At 40.6% G+C, this 20432-nt stretch overlaps 1 protein-coding gene across 8 annotated transcripts in view; it reads right to left on the bottom strand.

The window, feature by feature from the left end:
- The window catches only part of LOC122807646 (protein Wnt-5a), a 326124-nt gene that overhangs the window by 253974 nt on the left and 51718 nt on the right, over positions 1–20432 (bottom strand). For all 8 annotated transcript variants that reach the window (XM_044078581.1, XM_044078579.1, XM_044078578.1 and 5 more), the window contains exon 3: positions 10165–10412. In XM_044078581.1, the coding sequence (XP_043934516.1) occupies positions 10165–10412 (248 nt within the window). The remainder of the gene's footprint in view (positions 1–10164; positions 10413–20432) is intronic.

Raw genomic sequence — 20432 nt, forward strand, 5'->3', positions numbered from 1 at the left:
AAATGGGGTACTTCTCTTTTAGAAGATATCAGGTCTGAAACTCGAAAACGAAAATTTCAGGAGTCGGCCGACCGGCACTTGCGAACTGCTTCTGCTTCAGGCACTGCACAGCAAGAAAGACTGATGTAACTGTGTCGGCTGCATGTTTTATACCCCTGATGTCATGGAAGAAGCAACAGCATCTGACACAGAAATCCCAAGACTCTTGTTATTCAGGCCGGCTGAGGGCTACCTGCAGACAGATAACCCAAATGTGATGACTGCAACAGTGAAACACGAAGAACATCTTAATATAATGCTTACGGTGTGATAGAATAGAATTCAAGATAACAGACAAACTGCTAAAGCGTGCAAGCATACAATACAATTCAAAAGTAATAAAAACTTGGATCAAATATGACAGATTAGACTGACAGCTTCAGGCCACAGTGCAGTATGGTCAATTTGATAAGACTCCATACAACAGCTGTTCCAGATTAGACTGATAATATTACAGGACAAATGCAAGTCCCTTGGACATACTAGCAAGACTTTCTAGGCATACAATTGTAAAACAAATCTTTTCATCTCCCAGCGCCATCAAATTTAGAAGTTAAAATGTATTGGAGGAATTCCTCAACACATTAATCTACTATCCGCTATCCGCCCACTCTACCTACATGTGAAGTTTGCCAAGACTTTACAATTGTAATACAAATCACAGAACAGTGCAAGCAATGATGCAGAACAGTGCAAGCAATGATGCAAATCAGCTCACAAAGGAAGTACGATTGCATTTCTTCCATTCTAAGTCAAAGGAATTTTTACTCAGTCACAAAATTCTGACATTGTACTTGGAAATTGTCTTGGTATTCAAAACAAATCTAAAAGACATACCTTCACTCAAGTGAATGGAGTCACAAAAGACATGCCTTACAATACACAGATTTGGCTAGTAAGAAACTGCTAAACATGTGCTCTGTATAAAGGCCACAAATGCATTAAAAGCAAGTCTATACTAAATGCACTTGATTTGTGTACCTGTCCAGAATCCTTTTTGTTCATAGAAAACCATTAAGTCTATCCTAACCTGCATCCAACATACAAAATCAGGCACCTTTGTAAATATATTAAATTAACACATTTCTGAAAAAAGTAGGCACCTAACAGTCTGCAATTATTCTGCTCCATACCAACATATTAAGCATCAATGCAAGTAATGCCAAGTCTTTAGCAAAGTGTGAAATTTTGAAAATTCCTTAGGATGACTGTGTCGTAATTGTGTAGAAATACAAATCAGACACCTTTTTCTTTGCTCTCCCTGGGGGTGACATTACTAGAGTTGGGAGGGTGGCTTAATGGCCAAGGTGTTTGCTTTACAAACACAAGGTGCAGGGTTTGAGTCTCACAAGGGATAATTGGCTAAGCTTAAAATGGCTCACAATGGCAGTAAGCTTAGTACTAAACTTTGAACCTATAATTTCTTTCTTGTGCACTGCTTTACATTACTAGCCAGAACAGTGGATATTAAAACTACAATCTTCTTCACACTAAACATTCTCCTGTGGTCCGTGACTGGATTCACTCAACATCCATTTGCCAATCTATGCGACAATAGGCAAGTCACTTAACCAGACATTACTTCTTGGCCCAATCTGAAAACAGTCCATTTGAAATGCAGATTTCTAGACCAGAGATTTCCAGGTTGCTGACCCTGATTACCCAAGGTGGGCATACAAGTGCAAGATTGATAAACAACTTACTAACCAAAGAAAAATGTTACCATCTCGTTTTACTATACTTTGATGATTTTGATCTTAAAACCCCCCTTTAACTGTGAAGTGCAGCCAACTAAAACATTAAAAATAGAAGCAGCAAGTCTCAATGTTAGCTTTATAACATGCACCCTCCTTTCCTGCTAAGAACACTTTGCTTCTTTATAATAAAGGCAATCCTAATTTTACATTTACTAGTCTTCCCAAATGCGTTATGCACATCATCCTTGCATATTGCTTACATCTGTAAATTCCCAACTTCTCATGGCATATTAACCAAACTGCATTTTACACACATTCCAGATTTCCTTAAAAACAAAACCACTGCCATGTTTAACCAGAGGGTTCATTTCTCCACAGTTCTTGCCATCTGCATTTGCCTGTTGGCTTTTCTTCCTTTTACCTCATTACCACATCCCTTTTAACCTCGCACCCTTCCATTTATGACCCTCAAAAAATGTGGAACTACAATAACTAAAGGGGAAATGTACACTGACAGATATTACAGTATGAGGGTATTCAGTCTTACTCAAAGGAAAATTAACACTTTTGCATATACCAACTAAAACATCAACTGAAAATTATGTACCTCTGAAACGTGCAAAACTAAAACAAGGAGGAAGACCATGCAAACAAAGTTAAGTATTTTCATTCTTTTAATGTACCCATAAAACTACAGGTAAAACAAATACAGATACTGTGCACCACTTGGTGCGCAGCATTTAGCTTCAAAGTACAGTTTTGTACCTACCATAAATGTAGATGTTCGAGGATCCACATTGCTGCAGTCCTTACTATTGGGTAGTCCGCTGTCCAGTCGGCCCGAATACCAGAGTATATGGCTGACGTCGGTCAGGGCGCATTAGACTGACGTCAGTACGTCAGGGTACTAATGCGCATGACCGACGTCATATCCTCAGTCTTTTCTTGCCCCAGATGTCAGAAGACCCTAAAAAGACAAGGCTCAAAATACCTGCACCAAAATTATGTACAATATATACAAAAATATATACAAAAATATCAACATATAACCTCACCTACACAACCACCCCTAAACACAGAGGGGAAGGAGGGAGGGTAAATTGGACTGCAGCAATGTGGATCCTCGAACATCTACATTTATGGTAGGTACAAAACTGTACTATGTTCTTCGCTCCACATTGCTGCAGTCCTTACTATTGGGTAGAATCCCAAAGCAGAGGTAAGGGAGGCTGGCAAATCATAAAGAAGTAGGAGCTGACAACATGCCCTGCAAAACAGCTGTGGCAAAACCAGCCCTAGACTTAGAGTAGATAGGAAGGTGATAATGCTTAGAGAAAGTATGCACTGAACTCCAAGTAGCTGCCTCCAAAATATCCTTAGTTGCCAGCCCCCTTAGAAATGCTGTTGAAGTGGCAGTAGCCCTAGTGGAATGAGGCCTAATCCCAGCTGGAATCTCCTTGCCATGATGGGAATAACAAAATGCAATGCAAAAGCCAATCCACCTAGAAATAGTTTGTTTTGACACAGGCTTGCCCTGCGAACTCAAAGCAAAAGAAACAAACAACTGCTGAGACTGCCTAAAATCCTTAGTCCTGCTTAAATAATAACGCAATTGCCTGTGTACATCTAAAGTGTGCAAAATCTTTTCCCCTTTATTTTGGGGGTCTGCATAAAAAGTAGGCAAATGAATAGTTTGGTTTAAAGCCACACTAGAAACCACCTTAGGCATAAAGGAAGGATTAGTACGTAATGATACCCTATCCTTATGGAAAATCAAAAGGGCTCTACTGCCATAAGGGCCTGCAACTCAGACACCCTTCTTGCAGAAGTAATAGCCAACAGAAAAGCAGTCTTCCATGACAAGTATTTCAATTCAGCAGTAGCCGCAGGCTCAAAAGGTTGTAGAGTAAGTTTTTCCAACACAAAATTGAGATCCCAAGCAGGAGTAGGAGCTCTACGTGGGGTCTTATATTCTTTGCCCCTCTAAGAAACTGCTTGAACAAAGGATGCGAAAACAATGGTGGGTCACAATCATAGTGAGCTGAAATTGCTGCAGCATGAATCTTAATGGAAGAGAAGGACAAACCTTTGTCCAATAACTCAGTAAGATATTGAAGAGCCACACTCAAATTAGGCTCAGAAATCTCCAAATTCTTTGCTGTACTCCAAAATAAAAATCTCTTCCATTTTTCTGCGTACACTTTCCTTGTACTAGGTCTTCTAGCTTCCATAATCACATTTAAAACTTGTTGAGGAAGTTGAGACCTGCTGTGTTTCAACACAGAATATGCCAGGCTGTTAGATGAAGAGAGTGAAGCTTGACATTGAGCAGATGACCGTCCTTCTGAGATAACAGATGAGGAATCAGAGGTAAAGGCCATGGAGGCTTCTTTACCAGACTCCGTAGTAGTGGGTACCAGTGTTGCCGAGGCCAATCTGGAGCTATCAAAATCATCCTTGGCCTGTCTTGTCTGACCTTTAATAGTACCTTTGGAAGAAGAGGCAGAGGTGGAAAGGCATACACATGAAGGTCTTTCCAACTGAAAGACAGAGCATCCACTTTCCAAGCTGTGTGATGAAACCCCTTTGTGCAATACTTTGGCAGCTGGTGGTTTAGTGGAGAAGCGAACAGATCTATGTCTGGAGTTCCCCATGACACCGTCAATTTCTGAAATACATGAAGATCCAGTTTCCACTCGTGGGGATCCATGATTTGTCTGCTTAACACATCTGCTAAGGAGTTCTGTGCTCCGGCAGAAACCTTGCCTGAAGAGTTAGTTGCAAGCTTAGCGCAGTCTCCCATAAAATCATTGCTTGCCTGCATAGAGGATAAGAATGTGTTCCCCCTTGCTTGTTGATGTACCACATGACAGTTGTGTTGTCTGTTAGAATCAACACCTGCCCTGGAAGAAGTAACTCCTTGAAAGCCATTAATGCAAACTGGACTGCTAACATCTCCTTCATGTTGATATGTAGATGCTGTAGTCTGGCAGGCCACTTGTCTTGTATCCACTTTCCATTTAGATGAGCTCCCCAAGCAATGTCCGAGGCATCTGTCGTTAAAATCTGACTCGCCTCTGGCCAGGTCACAGAGAGTACCTTGTTTAGGTGACATTCCTGAGCCCACCACAAAAATTCTTTTTGAAGGCAAGGTATTTGAATAACAGTGTCCAAATCCTGGCAGTGCTGTGTCCATACATTTTTGAGATACCATTGTAGCTTCCTCATATGCAGTTTGGCATTGGGAAGCACCAGAATACAAGATGCCATGAACCCTAATGCTTGAAGGACTGTCCTTGCAGTCAGCAGGGACTGATGAGATAGTTGATGGAAGTAAAGTGATAGACTCTTTTGTTTGTCCGGGGTTAAAAAGGCCATCTGGGCTGCTGTATTCAGTCTCACACCCAGAAAGCACATGTCTTGAGAGGGTACTAGACTGGACTTTATTTCGTTCACAGAATACCCTAGGCATCTTAGCACTGCTATAACATATTCCAGATGCTGTAGAAGGTCTTCCTTTTCTTGAGCCAGAATCAGGCAGTCGTCCAAGTAAGGATAGATTTGAATTCCTTGTAGCCTGAAGTAAGCTATCACTGGAGCCAGAACCTTTGTGAATACTCTGGGCGCAGTAGATAAGCCAAAGGGCAATGCAGAGAACTGACAATGAGAATTTCCAGCTCGAAACCGCAGATACTTCCTGCAACTTAGTCTTATAGGCACATGAAGGTAAGCTTCCTTGAGATCTAAAGTTACCATCCAGTGATCTTTGCCCAGCAGAGGTAAAAGCTGTTGTAACGTCAACATCTTGAACTTGGGAATGTCCAGATAAGTGTTGAGGAGAGATAAATCCAAAATTGGTCTCCACGTGTTCCCCTTCTTTGGTACTAGGAACAGGCGAGAATAAAATCCTAGGCCCCTTTCTGATACAGGAACTGGCTGAATGGCCCCCATCTGGAGTAACTGAGAAATTTGCTTGTGAGCCTCTTTTCTTTGTGGAGGAGGAACGTCTGGCATGCCTTTGAAAGGAGGCATTGTATGGAAATAAAACCTGTAACCGTGGTGAATGATATCCAACACCCATCTGTCTTGAGTAATTAAATCCCAATTTTCTTTGAAAAGAGACAGTCTTCCTCCCAAAGGAGCTACCAGACGAGAATCTACTGGCAGCTGAAAAGGCAGGTCATTGGGTCTGTTTACGAAAGGACTGACCCCTGCCCTCACCAGAAGTCTGAGCAGGTGAACTCCCTGTTCTAGGCCTAAAAGAACCTTGAGCTCTGCCCCTACCACGTCTAGACCTACCCCTAGACTGGGAATCATAAGCAGGATATGTCCACCCCTTAGCAGGCCAATTTCTACTAAACTTCGGTGGCTGCACCTGCAAAAAATCTTTAACAGTTTGCATAGACTTGGCTTTGTCCTCCATTTTCTTTAAAACTGCTTCCACAGGCGAACCAAACAACACATCAGACTGTAAAGGAGCATCCAAAATCCTTGTCTTAACATGCTCAGCTAAATTCTGATCCCTCAACCAGGCATGCCTGCGAAGAACAGAACTAGTGGCAGCCACCCTCGAGGAGGCCTGTACAGCATCAAAACCACATTGCAAAGAATGCTTACCCACTTGTTCAGACACATGAACCAAATCCAGCAACTCTTTACACTCAATACCTTCCGCCAAAGCATCCACCTTAGATTTCAATTGTGAAAGGAGATAATTTTGATATTTTAGCATGTGAAACTGACAATTCAACACTCTCATGGCTAGAGTGGAAGAAGTATACACTTTCTTTCCCCACCTATCCAAAGCCCTTGCCTCTTTATCAGTGGGAACAGGATTTTTAACCACAGAGGCCTTAACACCTTTAGGCCCCTGAGAAACAGTTTCTGGGTCCGCCCTAGGACTCTTAAACAAATACTTATGAGCTTCAGGCACCCTATAGTACCTATCGGGTTTAACAGGAGCAGGAGGCAAAGAGTCAGGGTTCAGGGAAGCCTCTGCAAAACATCTTCCACCACATTCAACACAGGAGGTATAGCTAAGGGCCTATGCTGGGGTAAAAACAAGAATTCCCTAAGCCTTTTCCTGGAATCAGAGTAATCCTGGCCTTCCCATTTAAAGTGCTCCCTCATGGAATGCAGAGTCTCTGAAAATGAGAAATCCTCAGGAGGAGAAGCTGTAGGAGTGGAATCATCCACATCAGAATCAGAATAAGGAGGATACTCCTGCAAATCTTCCGCAGAAGACTCAGAAGCCTCTGAACACTGTTCAAAACTATCAAACTCCGGTTCCACCCTGGGCCTCTTATCAGGAGGGGGCATAGAACCTCTAATCATAGTAATCAAATCTTCTGCCATTTTAAGCATATGTTTCTTAGGTACAGAACCCGAAATGCTAGGAGAAGCCCCCACCGAAGCTGAACTTGGCCTACCTCTCAAAGAAGTTTTGGCAACAGAAGGAGAGGCTCTAACTACCTTGGGAAGAGAGGGAAGAACAGTTACCTGCGAAGCCCCCTCAGCCTGGCCTACCTCCTGAGAAGGCACATCCTGTAACAGTAAAGTTTCTGCCTGAGACTCCATAGAAACTCCTGGCAAAACCTCTGGCTCCACTGAGCCTTCTAAAGAACCGACGTCCGGGACTGCCGGTTCATCAACCCTAGGCTTCACTGTTTTGTCCTTGCGCTTCTTGGACGAAGCGGGCGGAGCATCCGACGGCATTTTATAATTGCAACGCTTCCCAAACACTAACCTGGCACAGTCTAACCTCCTCTTAATAGTGCGTTTGTTAAACCTAGCACAAGAGCGGCAACCAACAACGTCGTGCTCAGGCCCTAAACAAGGTATACACAAGGTATGGTAATCCCTATGAGGTATCTGTTTCCCACAAGAAATACAGTTATTCACTTTTTCTGACATCCGGTTAAATACTGAGGCAAGAAAAAACCAAAATGTTCCCCAACGGGGTACTTAGCCAACTCTGAGTCGGTCTGAAACTCCGGTTTCGGAAATATTTCAGAACGCCAACCTGCACTCGCAAAACTGCTTCTGCATCGGACCATGCGGCAAAAAAGACTGAGGATATGACGTCGGTCATGCGCATTAGTACCCTGACGTACTGACGTCAGTCTAATGCGCCCTGACCGACGTCAGCCATATACTCTGGTATTCGGGCCGACTGGACAGCGGACTACCCAATAGTAAGGACTGCAGCAATGTGGAACGAAGAACATCAAGCAGCTTGTTGGCTTTTGAGTTTTGAATGGAGACCACCTTTTTTTGATTCTGAATTTAAAGTTGAGGATTCCAGAACTGAACTATACAGAACACCCAAACTATAGTACTGCCTGCTTGAACACTTTTGCTACAGTGACTTTCATAACTCCCAGTTATATTTTGAATAGCACAACTAAAACAGTAAAACAAGCAAACCACTACAGCCAGTACATTATAAACCCAATAATTCAAGGAAAAAGTAACCAGAGAATTCATGAACAGTTAGTTTAATAAAAAAAAAAAAAAAAATCATGGTTTAGCACTTTTGTCAATGTTTTGCCATCTTCCGAACAGTTTTTGCTTTTTATTCACTGGATTGGCTGTGGTGTCTCTGAGCTTTTATTGGTGTAAAAAGGGGCGTTTTTACTTTTAATGGTTCAACACAACTGGTTTCCTTTGCGTGCAGCATTTAACTTTGATCTGTGAATTTTTTTTTATCCCTTTTCAAATGTATGACAGTTCAAAATAGGGGGGGTGTTTTTAGAACTGTTTTTATCCGTTCATTTGTTTCTTATATTAATCAATGTTTCTGACAAAAAGCACTAAACTGGGACTTTTTTGTACTAAGCTACTTTGTGAATTCTGATGTTTCTGGTCATTTGTCCTTGGACTTCTGAATAGTTTGTTGGCTCTATACCTTTACTTCTTTTACGGTAAAAGATCACAAAAAACATACTGAATACCACACACATTAAAACAAAGCATTCTTTGGTCATCATCAATATAAAGCAACCATCCCGCAGTTCACTCTTCACTTGAGCTGCCTAGCAATTCACAAATTATACCCATTTTACACACCAACATTTTTGAAATGCACACAATATTACACAATGGCCAGACCAGTTGATTACTACCAGATCATGGATTACTACTTTTGCATGATTCACATGGCAAAAGTGCATTATATATGATGGTTTAGCAAGGACAGCTTTGTAGTCAGATTATTTTCTCAGAGGCTTATCCTCCTGTCCTGTGAATATGGTGTTTTGTGAATACAAGACAATGCAGCAGGCATTGTGCATTAACTACTCAGCCAATCTTGCATATTTTTTCAATGTTAAAAAAATTTGCCAACATTCGTACTGCTACTGAACTTGCATTATCTACCAAAAAAATGATGTACCTTTAGATACAAAGGGGGGGGGGGGGGTGAAGAGAGACATTGTCAGGAAAAAAAAGTCTCTTACAGCAGAGACCACTTTCGATAATTCCACTTGATAACCAGGTTAGCAAACTGGTCCATTAAGTACTTTTCAGTTTTGCCCAGCTACCACATGTAGTACAAAACACAAAACAGTACAATGCATGAAGAGTGCACAGACAAGTAGGAATATAAAGCTAAAACACATGCCATACAATGCATCATTTATTTCAATAAAAACATTGGTAAATGTATTTCCATATATAAAATTACTTATGCTGATGGTAAAACGCACAACATTGTAAAATGTCCAAGTACTGAAGTACATGCAAAAGATATCTATGGAGGGAATGGATATTTAATTTAGCAATATTACCCATTGTCTTAAAAGCATTTGCAAGTGGATTCACAGTGTGGGAGTTCAAGGGCCTTTTTAAAGGCTTCAATGGAATCTTGATTTTTGACTTCAAAAGGCCAAGTAGTTCCAGGTTGCTGGCACTTATCTTGAAATGGTCCTTTCACTTATTAAAAAATGTGGGCATACAATGGATAGATAAAGTTATCCTGCAAGTTATCTCATACATGATCTGTTGAACTGGAAGTTACCTCTAATGGAGGGTTGGGGAATGCACTTGTTTTAGAACTTCGAAGATAAAAGGATCTAAGAAGGTTAGCCCTATTATTCATGAAACTAAATTTGTGCTTCAGAAGTGGACAGTGGTGGAAGAAAAAAAAAAAATGTACTAGCCCTAATAAATCCACAGATTTTATTCCCTGCCATCAGTAACAATGAACGGAAACTAAGATTAACAACATTGAGAAGCCATTTTGACGCAGAAAACTATACATTTTTGCATGTCTTCTAAGATGCCATTTCAGCACCCTTGATTCAGAGCTGAAAATGTACCATTTCATACTTTTACTTAATGATACAACACAACTGGAATGGTCATTTAAGTTTAATGGGGGAAAAATGAACTGGACATTTACAAGGTAAAAATGTATACATGCACTTACCTATTTGCATAACTCTTCCAAACACAGAAGTATTATCCACTGTACTACAGTTCCAGCGCCGATGTCGAAACTGGTACTGACACTCCTTAATACCAATTTTTGCACCTTCTCCAATGTACTGCATATGGTCTTGATATAACTGGCAGAGTTTCTTCTGTCCTGGAGAAAGCCCTGCCAACTGACTACAGAGTGGTTGAATTCCTATTATGTATGCCTCTGGAATCTGTATTGGATTCATACCCATAGACCTAAGTAAATATATAAAACAGGTAAAGTAGATGTTAGATATATCAGATGTCTTATAAACAGAACTTCACTAGATGTCTGAAACTAACTACATTGGGGTGGGAAGAAAAAGAAACAATCATGCAGCAATAACTTTATGCATTTAAATGAAATGCAGTTTTCACCACCATGACAAACCATAAGACTATATGAAAGCAAAAAATCTATCTTAACCCTTACAAAACACATATGAGGCAGCATTCTGCCTCAAACTTTGAACATATTTATGGCAGTGCTTAAAAAAAGTGAACAAAGTCTTCGCTAAACAGATTTAACATATTTTACTGAAAGTCTGATAACTTGTGCAAAGATCTCCATATGGTAAATGGCTACAGTCAATATGATGGTAACCAGCTAAAAAATGTGGTGGAAAATGCTGCAGCAGCAAAGTAATCAAATAAAACAAACACCTAGAGCCACATTCCAAATGACCTGGCCCATGCAAGTGACTTACTCCATTGTAAAACTGCTTTACAGATCAGCTTTACACTGACCAAGTCACTTACACAGAGAGCAAGCTTTTAGAATTGGGCTTACCAACCAAATTTTCATACAGACACTCTGGTGCAGTAAAAATAAAAGCTAATTATCTATATACAATGTTAACATTTTACTGGCAAATACAACCAAACAAATGTGCTGGACATAAACTTTACAGAGGAGGAGGAGGAGATGGGGGTCTTCATTCTGTTCAAGGAAACCAGGAACAGTAATCAGAATATTAGCTCTGTTGTACATGGTCTCGGTAAGATCACAAATACCAAGTGTTGGTGTACTTCGTTATTTAAGAAAACTTTCCAGCTGAAATGCATACCAAAGCACTTTAAGCACATTCGAGATATGGAAGATTAAGATTTGTTTGACATGGACCATGTAAAATTTTTACAGAGTTTAAAGATCGCAATAAACTTCTGACTTGAATACATACCTACTGCAAGACTCCATGACAGCAGATATAATTGTCAATAACATTTATAAAATTATCCATCAGCCTTACAAGAGAGCATTAAAGGCACCAATAACCTTACCAACATTAAATTTCAATTAGATTCACATGAAGTATGTCACATTTTAGTGAGGTAAAACCAGCCCATAATCACCTTGGCCACAAGTTAATTAAAACAATGAATATAACATACATGTATGTACCAGAATGTATTTTGATTGAATCCTCTTGCATTTTTGATAGGAGTTCTGCTACAGGTGCAGTACAACATAGTTCATGTATTGAACACCTTAAGTACATATTCACATACATGCACCCATCAAATACAAAAACACACACAAATACGTACATTATAACAAAGTGTAAAGTGCTGCATGTAGTAAGGAATACTCATTAGCACCGGATAACAATATTTTGTTTAGCAAACTGTTAAAGGCTGTTACAAAACGTAGAGTTCTACAGGTTTGATGTCAATGTTTTATCCACTATCAGAAAAGCTAATAATAAAATAAGTATTATTACAGTTAAAGAAACTGAAGTATTGATTCTGCTCTCTAAACTTCCTAGTAGTACCCATATAGAATATGTACACATGCCAGTCTATTAAAGAAATCTGAATCTACAACAGGTAAACTGAACAGACAAATTGCTAGGATAATACAATGATAAGACTGAAACCTGTAAAATTAGATTCAATCTATATTTACTTGTTATGGGGACTATTAAATGGTGTGGTTTTGGGCATCAGCTCAGAGTTATGGCTTTGGCATTACAAAAAACTCTGGTAGATACTCCCACACAAAGCCAGCTTAAACAGAACAGCTTCTGCTGTAAAGCTGGCAGCTTATGGCATCTTCCACCAGCCACAGTAAAGACTATGAAGCAAACAGACTAACTTTAAGAACCAAAATTAGTTGAATTCTTGAAGGATACAAAATATTCAATAGAATCAAAGATTTGAATTTGTATTCAAACACTGAGCTTTGGATGTCTAGGTCTAGAGTCTGAAATTTTCATCTCAGCGCACTACTGCAAGTTTTATGATGGAAATACAAGATTGACCGAAAAAAAGTGGTTATTAAATTCTAGGTCTACTTATTTGATAGAAAGTACAATGCACATTTTGCAGGATGATCACTTAACAAGGTGACAATATTGTGCACGCCTGCTCACCATTACCTTTGACCTTAGACATGGCTGGTAAAGTCTCTTTAGACCAATCCAATATAATGGGGGAGGGGTGCATACTGTGATAGATCCAGAATGAGGAAAAATAAAAAAAAAAAAAAAAAAAAGAAATACTTCTGAACAAGAACGGGGAATTAAAAATAACTCTCAGGGATAACGTGTGTCCTTGTGGATGACCGTTTTTGCCTAGGATATTACAAAGTGACAACATGCTGGGTGATTCTTTTGAACTCAACTACAATGAGAGTCTAAGAAATGTCAAGAGAAAAGGTGAATGAAAGAGGAATTACCCATGGAATGTTAAGAATAAACAAGAGAAAAATAAAGAATACATATTATAGCTTTTAATTGTAATGGAAGATGGGCAGACTATACTTAGAAAATTTTTAGGAAAAGTCATAATGAATAGATTTTTTGCTACAGTGAATATAAAAGAATAGGTCCCATGAACAAGAAATAAAGCATTACAGCATTTTACCTCAAATGAAAAAGGAATAAAGCACAGTTACTTTGCATAATTCATATCTCATTTCAATACAAATGACCTGTTATAGATATTATGAAAAAAAAAAAGTCAACAAAAAGCAGATAGGACCTGAAGGACCTGTTTATATCAGTCTTCATTTCTTCCAGACAAGGCAGGTGTGCAAAGGCTATAGTTTTCCTTTGCTTGTGCTGGTATGACAACTTTTCTTCCCTCTGTACCTGCAAAATACCTGGGTGATCATTATGATCTCAGCCCATTTGTCATTTTGAGTGCATCAGCTGAACATGCAGGAAGGCATCATGTTTCTTTAGCACATGGCCCTAACATCCATACAAGTGTGCAGGAAAAGGGCAAGAAATGGGTGTAGCACACTGGTGTCACGTGTGCAGGATATATATACCCTCAAAACAAACCTGCCTTCCTTTGTAAGAAGACAGCTTCTGCCAAGTCCCCAGAGTGGGAGATTCACTTCATCTCCTCCAAGGAGATTAAGCAGGCAACACCTCTTCAACTTCACTGATTTGCTGCCCCAGCACCCGGGCCCCATCCTTCTTTGCCAAGAAGCCAGTGGATGATTGGATGGGATAGGAAATTCACCCTGGGGATCACCTCTGTGGCTCTGCTCGACAGGAGCACAGGAAAATAAATTTTCATGGGTGGTGAAAGCCAGGGTACCTTTTTGGCTAAGCTTATATAGGCCCTTGGGCCAATAACCTAGTACCTACCTATGAACCTATGGAGTTAATAAATCCACATTCTATCTGCACTCGGGGAAATTGCATGTGTATGCAAGCCAAATCATGGGTACTGTATAGAAGACCACTGGCAAGTAAGACAGGAGAGTTGCGTTTAATTGACCCTTAGCATATGTGGTTATGCATTTTTTTTTTGTAGAATGGAATAATCATACTAAAATGGCTCGGTGTGGTAGCGAAACCTTTCAGAACTGAATCTGAGAGAGCAAATTGACCAGTTCTGCATCCCCATACTCACTTTTGAAGCAATTTGGTCCAAAACTCATATCTGGTTCATCAGACAATATTTTAGCATAAGCCATGTTAAAAATTAATCCAAATTATGAAGCATGAGATGGCCTAGTCACTAACTCCACTCATCCATGTATGTAGAAATACTGAATATGGAAGGATTAAACTGCTGAATGAAGAATATTTGAGTCAGAGACAGTCGGTCCCCTTATGCCAAAGTTGCTACTATTACATTTCAACAATCACAGCAAATGTACAAGATGCTGAAATTAAAACTAATGTGCTGGGTAAAAGACACCAAAGACACTTCACTCAAATGCATGTACAAAAACTCAGTCTGATGCACCAATGTAAATCTGCTCAGCAAGTCAACACACCTACTTAAAATAACCAACCACACCAAAAGTATTACTAGAGAAATGCTTAAATATTCAGACATCAATACATTGTAAGTGAATCAAGTGCTAAACTCAAAGCAGAGGAAAACAAGACAGCAACTTCATATAACCAAAATATGTTTGCATGGCACATTATCAATGCCATGTGCACATTCATTAAAAAGCAAGCAACTAGTTATGAAAATCTACCAACAATGCAAAACTAGATCCAAACATTAAGCATCTTAAAAGACAATCACCTTTTCCACCTCCACAGTGTCTATGCCAAACTGATAAGCCTACCAATTTAGCTGAACATATGATAGAATATTTGAAGGTGGTACTGCTCAATGTAACTACTCCCTGTAAGCTTTCCTCTTCTGTGTAGTAACATACATGGTTCAGAGTTGCAGAGAGAGTACCCCACCAATGCAAAATAATCATGCCTCTCTCTCCTGATCAGTAGCTGGTCTAAAGGTGTGAACTAAAAGGTAGGTGAGTCTCAGTTAACATTAAAACCAACCTCACGTCTAGATTAAAGTGCATGACCCAATGGCTCTCATACATGTGCAACTCACGATAAACAGGGTCTCGCACCATATCCTTGCAACCTATAGGTCCCCCTACATGTCCCAGGAAACCCATACTATTTCTTTCAATGTAGTAGAGTCGGTCACAATTCAACCAAATAAGATATTCATGGGGTTATCAACTCCTCAAATGATTGGGAAATCTAAACCACTTCTAATGCACAAGCTCAGTGATTCCTAAAGTTAATACTAACATTCTGCAAGAGTTGGTCCATTCTCCTACCACATAACATCCCTGACCTTGTGTCTTCACTCATCACATCTGACCATAAGGTAGTACTACTTGAAATAAAAACTAAATCTGGGGATCCAGCAAAACCAACTACTCCAAGGCTAACTGTTGCTCTACTAAAAGATACCTTGGCTAAATTCCAAGCACCCCAAACACTGTAAACACCATAGTATATGCAGAGCCATTTACAAAATCTCCTGTGCAGCCATACTGACAGCTGTATAGTGTGAGCTGTGCCCATCTGTATTAAGAATAAGAAACTCTGACAGGCCACCCTGGTGCAATCACAATATCATATGGTTATACAACAAAAGAAAAAATCTTGGTCAAGTATAGGAGGAACAAAGCTATACATACTAAAAGCCCCCTGACCAATCAAAACAGGCAGCTAAGAGGGTTAATACTTCAAAGGTTAAATGTGAACAAACAAATAGCTTCTCAGGCAAACAACCACCACAAAGCCTTCTACAGCTATGTCCATAACCTCAGGAGGAAATATACAACAATATGTGGAACTTAAATAGCATCACCCACACTGAACCAGAGGCCATTGCCAACCTTTCAGCAGACAGGTTCAGCTCAAATCCCTCCCCCTCACTCCCCTTGATAGTCCAAAGGGGATACCACACACCACAACCCCCCCCCACTAGGGAACAAGTCATCAATGCACTTTCCAAGGCCAAAAATATTGCATCGATGGGACTCATAAAATCCCAGGATGGTTAATAAATAGCATGAAACATGACCTCTCTGGTCCACTCGAATCATTTTTCAACTGGAACATTCAGTCAGGTTTTGTGCTCAAAGAAAGAGAGATGGCTACAATTACTCCCCCTGCACAAAGGAGGTCTAACCACTGACCAAGGTAACTACAGGCCCATTAAGTCTTACCCGTCTAGTATACAAGGCCATTTGGCTTTGTTAAAGGAAGGTTATGCCTATTAAATCTGGTGGACTTTTCTGAGGTCACCAAAGCACTGGAATAAAAAAGACTGTGCAAAACAGCTTACATTGACCTGGCCAAGGCTTTTAATTCAATACCCCACTAAGGCATTATAGACAAGTTCGCTAATTAAGGCATAAACCCTTCTATCACCCACTAGATAGCCAAGTGGCTCACTGATAGGACCCAGGAACTCAAAATAGAAGAGGCCACCTGCATCAAGAAGTCCAGTCACTAATGGAGTTCCATAGGACCCTGTACTGGGCCTGCTCCACTTTGCCATCTATTTCTCTGAAATGGAAGCAAATGCTGAAGATTTATGGCTGACTTAAGTGTGCAAATGATGAAAGCTGTGTGTTGTCAGACTCTCCTGCAGACACTAGTATTCTTAAAGAAGGTCTAGCTCTAACAAATGGTGCCAAAGCTATGGTCTTAAAACTTGGATGCTGAGAAATGCATAATTGTATCCTATGGGAAGTCAACCATCCCAGCCAATTACTATGTGGATAATACACCCCTAAGAGAGAGCGTCAACCCATTGGCCAGGGACCTGGGAATACACAAACAGTAACCTTACCTTTGACCACCACAGTTGCCACAGGGATGAGGAAAACCCTTTTATGATGCACATCTTGTACACAAGGGCATAGCACCTAGGTCCAAAGAGATTATACCACTGTACTCCACCCTTATCAGATCAAAGTACAATACTCCCTTTGGTATGTACCTGACCAAGCATACACAGCAGCTAGAGCTACCTCAGAGGTTCTTTACAAAAAGAACACAAGGCGTAACAAACCTGCTTTATGCAGACTGCCTTAAAGCCCTTTCCCTCTAACTCAGTCTCCCACAGATTGCTGAGAGGTGAACTATACCTGACTTACAAGGCATCTGTAAATCTGCCCCATGGTACTACTTGTCACTGGTCTGACGTTGGATTTGGAGTCGGCTACTTTCATTGTGTGGGTTCTGTCAGTGAGCCAGTAGGCCACCCATCTTGTGACAGAGATTTATTCCCAGTCTAGTGAGTATCTACATTTCCAGAGTGTGGGATGGTGTCGAAACCCTTGGCGAGGTCAAGACAGGGTTATGTGCACCACCTTATCCTCGTCCACAGCTCTGGCGACTGCTTCAAAGTCAGTAAGGTTTAGGAGACATTACCTACCTTTCACAAACTCAAAATGAGTGGGGTCCAGAGTTTGGAAGTACACCATGTCCTGGTTTATAATCTCCAAGATAAGTTCCATGACCTTGCATACCAGGCTCGTCAGGCTAATGGGGTGGTAGTTCTGCTTCCTAAAAAAACCTACCATCTAAAAATGTATACTATGCAAACAGGAATAGGATCTAAAACCAAGAGTATTTTTAGCCTATTTTACATACATACATACACACACACACACACACACACACACACACACACACACACTAATGCCTTAGCATAATCATATGCAACTATCCTGTACATCATTTCACCTGCATTACTTTGTATGAAAAAACAATTGGTGCAGAAGCATACCATCACCTATGGGCATAAGACCTGCAGATACACTGAGGAGAGCAACTCCTTGTAATCAGTACCCCACCCTACAACTTGTACGTAAAGTTTTTTTTAAATTACCAAACTACTAAACCTACTTTAGAAATATGGAGCAGAACATTTCCTTTAATCTAAGGAATGTAATTTAACGTCAAGAATCTCAATGGCAAAACTCAGATCTGCTCAGAGTGACAGCACAATGACACTAAATATACAGAACCAACAGATATTGCCAACATCCTGGCAGATAGGTTCAGTGCTAACTTAACTTTACTCCCTCCTCACCCCCTAAAGGGCCCATCTCTATACAGGAAGACTGCAAAGTTACTTTAATCATGGCTGCACAGGTAAAAACCACACTCTCCAAACCCAAGAACACAGCATCCATGAGACCCGACAACATCCCAAGCTGTGTTCTACATGAACTACAGAATGAACTGGCACCCCACCTAAGCACCATGTTCAATTATAGCCGCACCTCAGGCTTTGTGCACAGCAACCGTTATCCCACTCCACAAAGGGGGAGCCACCACAGACCCCAGGAACTACCGCCCCATTAACCTGAGCCTGGTCTACAAGGCCATGGAATTTATAAACAAAGACATTGGTAATCTCCAAACTCTGGACCCCACCCAGTTCAGGTTTGTAAAGGCAGATCATGTCTCCTAAACCTAACTTACTTAATTGAAGCAGTCACCAAAGATGTAGTTGAGGGCAAGGTGGTTCACACAGCCTATCTAGATCTCGCCAAAGCTTTTGACACCATCCCCCACTCTGGAATAGTAGATAAACTCACTAAGTATAAATCCCTGTGTCACAAGATGGGTTTGCCAACTGGCTCACTAACAGAACCCACACTGAAAATAGACTCCAAATCAGACTTCAGACCAGTGACAAGTGGAGTACCACAGGGTTCAGTCCTGGGTCCTCTCCTGTTTGGTATCTACTTTTCTGAAGTACAGGCTAACACAGAGGTTCTTTGGCTAAGTTCTCAGATGACTGAAAACTAGGAGTCATAATTGAAACCAATGAGGCACATCCTAAAAAAAGGGCCTCACTGAGACAGATAACTGGTGACAAAGCCATGGCCTCAAGCTCAATGCCAAAAAGTGCATAGTCATCCCCTTTGGTAAAAACTCTGTACCCATGAGCTACCACACAGGTGGTAGTCTACTTAACACTGAAAGTATGATAGAGACATTGGGACACAGGAGGACAGTAGTCTCTCCTTTGATAATCACATTACCACAGTAGTCAGGAAATCCTTCCATGTGGCACACCTCATCACAAAAGGTTTCTCATCCGGGGGAAAAAAAAGAAAGGTCATTGTTCCCCTCTACTAGTCACTTATTAGACTACAACACCCCTTTTGGTATGTACCTCACAAGACATCTACAACTGGAAAGGCAGCAGAAATAACTCACAAAGGGGATTACCAGCCTCAAAACAAACAGATGCCCTACGCAGACCATCTTAAAAAAACTCCAGCTTTACTCCATCGCACATCACCTACTCGGGCCCTCTCTGCCTAACATGCCTCTATGTCAAACCCAGAGCTGTTGGATGTGCTCTACAAAGAAATCACAATCCCTCAGAGCTACACTCTAGGGACCTAAACCTCGTCACCACAATAAACAGAACATGCTGGAGGGATAGATTCCGGTCCCAGAGACTTCCATACTCTGGAACAAACTACCTATTATCAAACAAAGTTCCTCATTAGCACTCTTCAAGAAAAATCTTTATGATTGGATGGGAAATGGGAAATTCACCCCAGGGATCACCTCTATGGCTCTGCTCAACAGGGGCACAGGAAAATAATTTTCACAGGTGGCGAAACCCAGGGTACCTTTTTGCCTAAGCTTGTATAGGCCCTAGGGCTGATAGCCTAGTACCTACCTACGAACCAATGAACATATTTGCCCAGCAATGTATGATGCATAGCATCTCAAAACTAAAACCTCAGAGGAAACATTTGCCATTTATGAACTTGCTATAAATAGACACAGTGCATTTTAAACTATACAAATTTGAAAAATGAAATGCCATCCTCTGGAATTAATCATGCTGTTTTAAATGGCTTACTGTAAACCAAAATATATCAGTGAATTAATGCATCCAAATTTCCTAAAATTATGTATTTAGAATACCATATTTGAGAATTCTTATGTTTTGCAGTAATATATTGGTTGAAGAGCACAACCTGAAAAGTAGTGTTGGGGTGAGCTTGACTTCAGGCAGGTCATAGACTCCGAATCTCTAATACCAGTCTTCAATTTTTTGCAAAGCAAGTAGTCTCCCCCTCTAATATACAGCCTATTTTTCCCTGAAGCCTATCTCATCTAGTAGACTGCCTTCTCATCTTCAGCAGGTTGTGTACTTAAAGGTTTGCACTGTAAATTCCTTAGAAATATGCCCTTCTATTCCACAATTCCTCATGTGTTATTCATTCTAAGAAAAACTGGGACTCAGCAGTAGCATGTTCAATACTGAATGCACTTAGAATGATCAAAATGTAAGCCATCTACTCAAGAAAGCATCTCCAGTTTGCTCTACTAAGGCATGCACTTAAGATGTCACCAGTTTACACAAACAGCAGAGTAAGTGCAGTATGGAAGGAGAATGCAGACTCTCATCATAGCTTAATGATCAATTACTTCACAGTCGGCTGAGCTCAAAGTGGGACAACCATAT

This window comes from Protopterus annectens, chromosome 7.part1 (assembly GCF_019279795.1).
Source record: "Protopterus annectens isolate FY-2018-M chromosome 7.part1, PAN1.0, whole genome shotgun sequence".
Classification (NCBI taxonomy): domain Eukaryota; kingdom Metazoa; phylum Chordata; order Ceratodontiformes; family Protopteridae; genus Protopterus; species Protopterus annectens.